Source organism: Cricetulus griseus, chromosome 7, assembly GCF_003668045.3.
Source record: "Cricetulus griseus strain 17A/GY chromosome 7, alternate assembly CriGri-PICRH-1.0, whole genome shotgun sequence".
NCBI classification, from domain to species: Eukaryota; Metazoa; Chordata; class Mammalia; order Rodentia; family Cricetidae; genus Cricetulus; species Cricetulus griseus.
The window spans coordinates 109,290,434-109,299,984 of record NC_048600.1 but is presented as its reverse complement, the minus strand read 5'-3'; the positions used below and the strand labels follow the sequence as shown (position 1 = coordinate 109,299,984).

The 9,551-nt window shown below is 46.0% G+C and overlaps 1 protein-coding gene across 1 annotated transcript in view; it reads right to left on the bottom strand.

Annotated features, from left to right (window-relative positions):
- Ttll6 (tubulin tyrosine ligase like 6) overlaps positions 1–9,311 on the bottom strand; it is a 37,370-nt gene extending 28,059 nt beyond the window's left edge. Inside the window, 3 exon segments of the mRNA XM_035448208.1 lie at positions 255–295; positions 1,232–1,447; positions 9,247–9,311. Coding sequence (XP_035304099.1) covers positions 255–295; positions 1,232–1,404 — 214 coding nt within the window. The 5' untranslated portion in view covers positions 1,405–1,447; positions 9,247–9,311.
- Positions 9,312–9,551: the final 240 nt, after the last annotated feature.

The window sequence follows — 9,551 nt, the reverse complement described above, 5'->3', positions numbered from 1 at the left end:
ACCTGTGACTTTCAGAAGGCTAGCCTGAGCTACTTAGTGAACCTGCCACAAATACATAAATAAGTAAGACTATAGCACACCACTGTGGCTCCAACCTGTGACCTTCAAAATGAGATTCTCAGTTTCCCCTAATAGCTTATGGAGCTGGGAGAACTGAGGATTGCAGACCAAGGTCTTTCACCCTGGGGCCCACACAGGAGTGACTCATTCCCACCCTTCAGTTCTCATCACGGACCCTGAACACAGATGCTCACCACTGTCGTAGCGGCAGTTGGATAGATTAATCACCAATCATCTGGAAAAGAGAAAAAGGCAAACAGCAAGACAGAGACAGATCCCCTGACCAGAACATAGGGCTGGAGCCCGACCCACATGCCTCCTCTGCCACACTGAGTCTGCAGGGCCTGCCCATCCCCATCACTAAAGGGTGCAGAACTGTGCCTTAAAGTTCTGCTATTTTATGTATTTATTACTTGTATATATTTATACATTCCGTTATTATCTATATATTACAATTAGGGTTAATTTTGCTTTTGGCTTCATATTAACATCATCGCCTCCATCCCTTTTAATTTTATCAGCAATGGGATTTGAACCTAGGACCTTCCACCTGAAAAGTAAGCACTCTTAACTCTATGCTGCATCCCCAGCGGCCCCTGTGCTTTTACACTATCAGCCGAACAGGGACAGGGATTTTAAAAATCACACATTTTTTTGGCTAAAATATTGTCTCCTTCTCTCCCCACTAAAGGAAGCTATTTAGAAAGTAGACAAGCAGCCGAGTATTAACCCAGAACCAGAATGCACAAGCTGCAGTCGGGGCTGGCAAGTCGTCATGGTCCTGTCACATTGCAAGAGTGTGACATTCCCAGGACTGACACGCCGTGCCTGCACTTACACTTCTGAAGGGAAATTTCTTACCCCTTCAGCAAGGAGCTCCTTCCCCACCCAGTCTTTAAAAAGCATTTAAACACAAATAGAACGAAAATTAGAACAAGGTGTGACTCCAGGTTATACACACTGTGTTATGGGATTCCATAAAACGGAACACGGAGAGTGGCTTCTTTTATGTGAACTGAAAGTAGTGTGATCTTGACAAGCCAAGCCCACGGTGTCCCCTTTTCCTCTCATCAGCCAAGTCCCTCTTCCCTCTGGTCCTTCGTGTTCTTATCAACACTGATTCCGCCCCCGCCCAGTCCCCACCCCACTCCTCCTTGCTTTTCATACTAACCTTTTTCTCTTCCTCTTCTTCTTGCCATGCTGCTGGCCGTTCTGAAGCCTTTTTTGTGTGTTCTCTATCACAAAAGCCAGGGTGACAAATTGTTGTAGCTCTTCTAGATGTTCTATAGACTTCTCCTTTTCTTTGCCCCCTTCCTCACTCTCCGAAGTCAGGCACTGCAGCATCTTCCCAGCCCTGGAGGAGGCTCTGGGGAAACACCAGCCCTCCCTGGAGAGAAGGCAGAGCGAACAGAAGTTGCAGTTGCGTTGTTCCACCTGCAGGGGGCCCTCCTCCCTTGCTCATGTGGGAGTTTATTTAAAAAAAAATGCATGTCCCTCCAGTGGCACTCTTGTCAAGGACTCTGGCCTTGGGGACTCACTTAGCCAACCCGGGCCTTGGTTTTTGGCCATCTGGGGTTTTCAGAGAGAGGCTGAGCTGCTCTGCAGGTTCCTCCTGGTAAACAATCTTATTATTAAAGTGAGTGAGTGTGTCTGGAGACAACCTCAGAACTAAGTAAGCCTCAAGCCTTCCTAGCTCAGGGCATCAGTCCCCAGGGTGCACAGGAGGCGGGCTGAGGTCTGTTAACCGTTGCAGTGCCACACTCAATCTCCCACACAGCAAGATTCAAGCATGAGTTAAGGCACATAGGTGGTAGCAAATCAATAGATGTGGGTACTGGAAACCCAACTCAGGTCTTCTGGAAAACTAGTACCCCATCTTAACTGCTGAGACATCTCTCCAGCCCCAAATAACCAAATACACACACACACACACATATATATATGGGTGGTTGTTTTTTGTTTGTTTTTGTTTTTGTTTTGTTTTGTTTTGTTTTGTTTTTTGTATCTAGTGTTCAGTCTTCACAGCTCTTTAGGAACATACTTAGTCTATCCACGTCTATGTAACCCAGGTCTTCGGGGCCCCATCCAGATCACACCCCTCATAGGCAAGGCTCCTATGGCCATAAAGCCCATTTCACAATGCTCTCCCCCCCATCAACCTCATCATTCTAGCCCCTCTCCTTTGGTGGCCACAGGCCTTTTGCTATTTACTCCCTGTTCTGTCCATACACACCTTTTGGATTAAAAGAAAAAATATTATTATTATTCAGATTATTATTGAAATCATGTTAAAGAAGGCCTTAAAAATGAGAGGGGACCCAGGTGTTGGTGGCACATGCACTTTAACCCCAGCACTCAGGACCCAGAGGCAGGCAGATCTCTGTGAGTTCGAGGCCAACCTGGTCTACAGAGTAAGTTCCAGGACAGCCAGGAATACACAGAGAAACCCTGTCTCAGAAAACAAAACAACCAACAACTACAAAAAGAGAGGGTAGATATCACCTGTGGCTTGCCTACTCTAACAAAGGAACTTTGCCTTGGTTGAGGCAGGAGGATCATTGAGCATAGTGAGATCCCATCTTCTAAAGAAGAAAAACAAGAAACATATTTCCATGTATAGGGTCTTTTACTTCTTTGGGGATTGTTCTGCCTCTTGTTTGTCTGTTTGAGACAGGATCTCACTATGTAGCCCGGGCTGGCCTTCAACTCATGGCAATTCATCCCCCCAAATACCAGAGGTACAGGATGTGTACTCCCATCCCCAGCTTTTGAGGGCAATTCTTTTTTTTTAAGATTTATTTGTTATGCATACAGTGTTCTGTCTGCATGTATCACTGCGTGCCAGAACAGGGCACCAGGTCTCATTCAAAATGGTAGTGAGCCACCGTGTGGTTGCTGGGAATTGAACTCAGGACCTCTGGAAGACCCCGCTGGTGTTCTTAACCTCTGAGCCATCTCTCCAGCCCTAAAGGCAATACTTTTTCCTGTGGTTTCCAGAACTTGGGAGGTGGATGCAAGAGGGTCAGAATTTGAATGAATTTAGTTAAAGGCCAGCCTGGACTACATGAGACTCTGTCTTCAAAACAAAAGACAATATTCCCAAGGGATTTTTTTTGTAACAATTTCAGCTAACTACCTCCAGCAATCGGCAATTATAGCAATCTCACCAGAGCCGCTGGATCTCTTAGGAATCATCTCCCTTTTCCATCCAAACTTGCTGATTCTAGACAACACCTATTCCCCACAGCATGTCTTTTGATGCCACGACACCCTTACACTCCTCCATGGCCTTTGCCTGAACCTAACCTGGTGCTGACAGGTAGAGTTCTAACCATGAAGGCTACCTATGAATAATTTAACAATAAACCTTCATGTGGCATATTGCTGTGGCTTTGCCAAGGATTTTTAAATACATGCCCTGAGTAAATGCTCACCACCACCCCTGGGAAGGAGTCCAAACTGCTGCATTGGCCATGGGTAGCGCTTATTTCTCCATTGGTGGAAAACATGGTTGCCCTCAGGACAAACGACAGAGAAAACGTGGGCAGTCATATGAGTCAATGTTCCCAGTGAACTTGGCAACGTTTGAGAGAACTGGGGAACATCAAGTCTTGGCCTTGGGCTGCTCCCTTCCTCACAGGTAAACGACCAGTTCCACTCCCCAGGCCTTCAACAATGCTCCTCTTTACCAAGCCCTTGTACAGGAGTGGCTCGTTTACCTAAAGGTTAATGTTAACTTGGGGAGAAACTGACCCCGAATTTGAACTCTGGAACTGTGGGTTGTTGTCGCCTTTTTTTAGGGCCTTGCCCAAGTGGCAAGAGTAAATTATGTCTGCCCCAAAGAGAAGAACATGATGGTATTAAAAAAAAAAAAAAAAAAAAAAGCAGTTGTGGCGCTGAAAACCATAATCATGCCCTAAATGATGAGACTAAAACCCTGTTGCAAACACACACAAAGTCCAATTCTGTTTTCTCTTATGTGACAGGGCCCTGGCACATAGGCCAAGAGACCAAACCCATGCACTTGTAGAGGAGCGGGTCATCATGGCCTTCGTTCCTCCATCCTGCCTGTCCTGTACTCTAGGCTACATACGATCCGAGAGCCACCAAGATGGAAGCTGAAACAGGTGAAAGATGGCAAACAACAGCCTTTGCTACCTGTGATTAGTTTGGCTTTGGCCTTGGTTCCTTTCTTTCTTCAGATGTATTTATTTTCATTTTATGTGCATGGGTGTTTTGCTTGCACCTATGTTTGTCTGTGTGGCACATCTGTGCAGTGCCTGGCAAGGCCAGAGGAGGGCAGCAGATCCTCTGGAACTGAAGTTAAAGATGGATGTTGAGCTGCCACGCTGATGCTGGGACTCAAACCCGGATCCTATACACCCAGCCGGTGGTGGTGGTGGTGGTTGTAGTTGTAGTTTCCTGCCTCCAACTCCCGAGAGTTAGTGAGGATTACAGGTGTGAGCCACCATGCCCCCTTCCCTTGTTCTCTCTTCCCTCATATTCTGGAACCTGTTTCATGTCCAAGGCTGAATCCAATCTGTCTGCCTTCTCCCCAAACACTCCTGAAAGAACATCTCCTTAAAGCATTATCTGTTGCGGACTTGCGCCCCAAATCTAGCCTGCAGAAACATCTCCCTGGTCCACAGGAGGATGTGGCTATTGCTACAGTTACTCAGTAAGAGGACTTGCAAAGTAGAAAACGCACATTTCTTATAAAACACAGATTTCTCTTGTCAAAGTAGGTCTGCATTCCTTCAGCCAACAATTAAAGAGCAGCTGAGTGACTTGCCAGACACTGCACTCCTAAATATTTCTTTCACATTCTTTTAATATCTATGACACAGAAACCAAGTGGCAAGTAGCTTTGTGTTTACAGTAGCATTGAGAGAATTGACTTTTTTTTTTTTTTTTGGTATATTTGTGGTATATGTGTGTGTACATTCGTGCAGGGACATTTGCCCGTGCATGCATGTGTAGAGATCAGAGGTCAATGCCTTCCTCTCCGCTCACCACTTCATTTTCTGAGATGGGATTTCTCACTGAACCTGCAGTTTGCCATTTTGGCTCTGTCTCTGCTCACCAGTGCTGGACACATGGACACACTGCAGGCTGGATCCTCATGCTCACACAGCAAGCATTTTGTCCTCCCAGCTACCTCCCCAGATCCTTATTTTTCTTTCTTTCTTTCTTGCTGTGTAGCCCTGACCGGTCTGGAACTTGCTGCTGATCATCCTGCTTCAGCATCCCAAGTGCTGGAACTACAGGCTTGCACTATCCTACCCCAACCCCTGTTTTCTTTCTTAATTTTTGTAAGTGGAATTTTATTTATTTTTATGTGTATGTATAGGGAGGTGTGTGTGGGCGCACAACTGCGCCATGGCATGTTGACTCAGGTCATCAAGGCCTGGGGGCCAATCCTTTTACCTCCAGAACCACTGCCCACCCACTCTTTTTTTCTTTCCTGGCCATGGGTGAAGTGTATAAATCTTCTCATAAGGCCTGAACTCTATGTAGCCATGGGCGGCCTTATCCTGCTGAGTGCAGGGTCATAAGCTGAGCCACGGTGCCTGACTTGATTTTCTCATGGTTGAACTTACTAGTTTTGTTCCTGCATACTATTAGCCTGTGGGCAGAGGGTCTGTCTGTTTTGTTTCCTTTTGTAGTACTGGGGATTGAGCCCAGACCTCACACAGAATGATGGGTGGGCACTCTTTTCCTGAGATGGGTGAGCACTATGCTCCTGAACCCTACATTAGTACCCCCCTTTTTTTTTTCAAGCAGCTCTGACTTAGAATAAAGCTGCTTCACCAAGGGCTGAAAAGAATGCTTTTTTATTATACAGGTATTGAACCCAGGTCCTTAAAAAGCTAAGCATGTGGTCTACCATCAATCCACACCCCACAACACCCCCAATCATTCTAAGCTTCTGATATCAGAAAAAAAATTAGAATTGCTAAACCCAGACTGGCCTCAAGCTTGTTAAGCAGCCAGGAATGACCTTAAACTTCTAATCTTCCTGTCTCTATCTCCCATCACACCCAGTTTATGGGATGCCAGGGTCAAACCCAGGAATGAATTCAAAACGTTTCCTAAACTCTCAAGGAATTCCTCAATGTTACAGCAGGGAAAGATTTGAAGAAAGTCTAATTTGTGGTGGTGCACGCCTTTAACCCCAGCACTTGGGAGGCAGAGGCAGGCGGATCTCTGTGAGTTCGAGGCCAGCCTGGTCTCCAGAGCGAGTGCCAGAATAGGCTCCAAAGCTGCACAGAGAAACCCTGTCTCGAAGAAAAAAAAAAGAAAGAAAAAGAAAGAAACAAAAAAAGAAAGAAAGAAAGAAAGAAAGAAAGAAAGAAAGAAAGAAAAGAAAGAAAGTCTGATTCAACCACCCACTTACTTTCAGAACAGAATTCCCTCAGGCAAGTACTCCCACATACTAACACTCCTCTAGATTAGGGGAGGGGAACTGACCACAGTTGGAGACCAAGTCACAGAGGCCAGGACCAAAATTCCAGCTTGCCTCGAAAAAATGGGAAAAAACAAAACAAAACAAAACAAAACAACAACAACAAAAAAAAAAAAACACTGCAAAGGACCTGCTTCAAACACAAGACCAGAAGTTGTTATTACTGTATTGACATGCGAAACTTTCCAAACAGGATACTTAAGACACTGAAGAGTCCTCCCATTTGACTTTCATCTTCCAAGTCAAGAATAATCCTTGTTAGACAGCCCTAGCTGGCCACCAGGAGGAGGCAATGAATACTGCCTCGGCCCTGGCAAAGGCTCTGCAGGTTGTTTGCCAGAACACTTGGTAACCAGGTTCTTTTTTTTGTCTCTCTTTCTTTTGAGGGAAAGCTTGTGTTTGTTTTGCTTTGTGACTGAGGGTCTCATGCAACCCAGGCTGGTTAGCCTTGATCTTCCGCCTCCTTAGTGAAGGGTTCACAAACATGCCCCACCTCACAGGCCTCGTGGCTACTTCTGAAGGATTATACATGCTTTCTACTCTTCGTCCCCTGGCACTGTTCCAAAGGGCAGAAAAGTTTTTTTTATTTTTTAAGATTTTTTTATTTATTTATTATGTATACAGTTGTCTGCCTGCATGCCAACAAAAGGCACTAGATCTCATTCAAGGTGGTTGTGAGCCACCATATGGTTGCCGGGAACCGAACTCAGGACCTCTGGAAGAACAGTCATTGTTCTTAACCGCTGAGCCATCTCTCCAGCCTGGCAGAAGTTTTTAGTGCTTTCTTTTACAAGACTGAACGAATGACCAAATCCTATAAACAGCAGGGTTTTAGGGCTGATTAACAAGAATGATGGGTGAAGCTCTTTTATCTCTGTGTTTCAAAGCCCACTATTTCTTTCCTTTTTTTGTTTTTTGTTTTTTGTTTTTCGAGACAGGGTTTCTCTGTGTAGCTTTGGAGCCTATCCTGGCACTTGCTCTGGAGACCAGGCTGGCCTCGAACTCACAGAGTTCGAGTGCTGGGATTAAAGGTGTCCGCCACCAACGCCCGGCCCCAGATGTTATCTTTTATTCTGCTAGAAACTGGTGGATTTTTTTATGTTAGAAGATGCAATATTCTTCCTTTCTTTCATACCTTTGCTTATTTGTTTTTAAGATGCACTTTTCATGCCAGGGTCATGACCACCCAGTTCCTCCATGACACTCAGGAAAATATTAGCCAAGATAAACCACCTCTATTTCCTTTCTTGCTTTTCCTTTTCACAGGGTCTCACTATGCAGCCTGGGCTGACCCCAAGTTTGAAATTTTCTTGCTTCAGCATCACAAGAGGCTGGATGGCAGGCAAGCGATGACCAGGCCTTGCACTCTCTTCCTTTCTACAGTGGTGACCCTGGGCAGTAGTAGCCTCTTTATACCTCACTTTCCTCCTAAATAAAAGATAATATCCATCCCGTTCTAAAGACCCAGATAGTATTTCTACTGCTCTTCAAGCCGTGTTTGGTTCAAAATAAATACCATGTTGTCAAGTAAGGATACAGGGGAGGTGTTCCATATTGAAGCACTTGCCCAAGTCCCTGAGTTGGATCCCCAGCACCCCAAAATGATGATCACAACGACGATGATGAAATACTGGTAGAAATACTAAATAAAACTTTTAGAGCCCTTGGCACATAACAATAGTTAATGAACATTTAGTTCTCTTTATATTTTGTTCCCAAATGTAAAGGATATATTTATTTCCCTAGAGCTCAAATTCTAGATAACTTTCTCAAGGCTAGAAGAGTATTCAGGACGGGGAAAAGAAAGAAAGAAAGAAAGAAAGAAAGAAAGAAAGAAAGAAAGAGGGCTGGAGAGATGGCTCAGTCATTAAGAGCACTGGCTGCTTTTCTAGAGGACACAGATTCAATTCCCAGCACCCACATGGCAGCTCACAACTGTCTGTAACCCCAGTTCCAGGGGATACCACACCCTCACACAGATATACAAGCAGGCAAAAGCACCAATGTGCATAAAATAATAATATTTGCCGGGCGTTTGGGCTCACGCCTTTAATTCCAGCATTCCGGAGACAGAGGCAGGCGGATCTCTGTGAGTTCGAGGTCAGCCTGGTCTACAGAGCGAGTGCCAGATAGGCTCCAAAGCTACATAGAGAAACCCTGTCTCGAAAAGAAAGAGAGAGAGAGAGAGAGAGAGAGAGAGAGAGAGAGAGAGAGAGAGAGAGAGAGAGAGAGAGGAAAGGAAGAAAGAAAGAAAGAAAGAAAGAAAGAAAGAAAGAAAGAAAAAGAAAAGTGAAAGGCAAAAGAAAGAAAAGTGAAAGGCAAAAGAAAGAGTTGAAAAGAGAATGGAGGGATAAGACTATTCCAGGCATGAAAAATAAACAAAACTTTCTGGAAGGATTCTTCGGACAATGGCAGAAAAATGACGACGGACCCGGCGCGGGAGAGGGGTGGTGAGGAGTTCCTCAAGTGTCCCTGAGATGGTTGGTATCTAAGAGACTGTCCCCAGATAGCATTAGCTGTGGAAAACCGGGAAGTGAGTATTAGCACCAGGGACAGAGAAGTGGTGCTGAGGAGGGTTCGTGAGGGTGAGAGGCTGGCATCATGGAACACCACGGAAGGCAGAGAGGGGTGGCCTCGAGTAGAGACAGTATTTTAGGGAGACAACACTAGAAGGCGGCGATTTAGGGCCACGCCAGCACCCGGTTTCCGAGTTTCCTTACCCGCGATTGTTACTGCCCCGGCTCTCCCCGGCTGGGCGGCTCTGATCTCTCGCAACCACCCTAGCTGGCCCACACCTCCTCCCAGCAAGGAGCCCATTGGCTGCCACAAGCCCGGTAAGGCGGCCCCAACCCGCGTCCCTCCTAACCTCGGGTCCGCCCGGCCCTCATATTTGTATATTGGGCCTCCCAGGCTTTCGATTGGCCCCTGCAGCAGGCGGCCATGCCCCCTCGGTCGGGAATCTGATTAACCGTCGCGGCGGCGCCCGCAGAGGTTGTCCCTGGAGACGCAAAGGACGCCTAGCGCG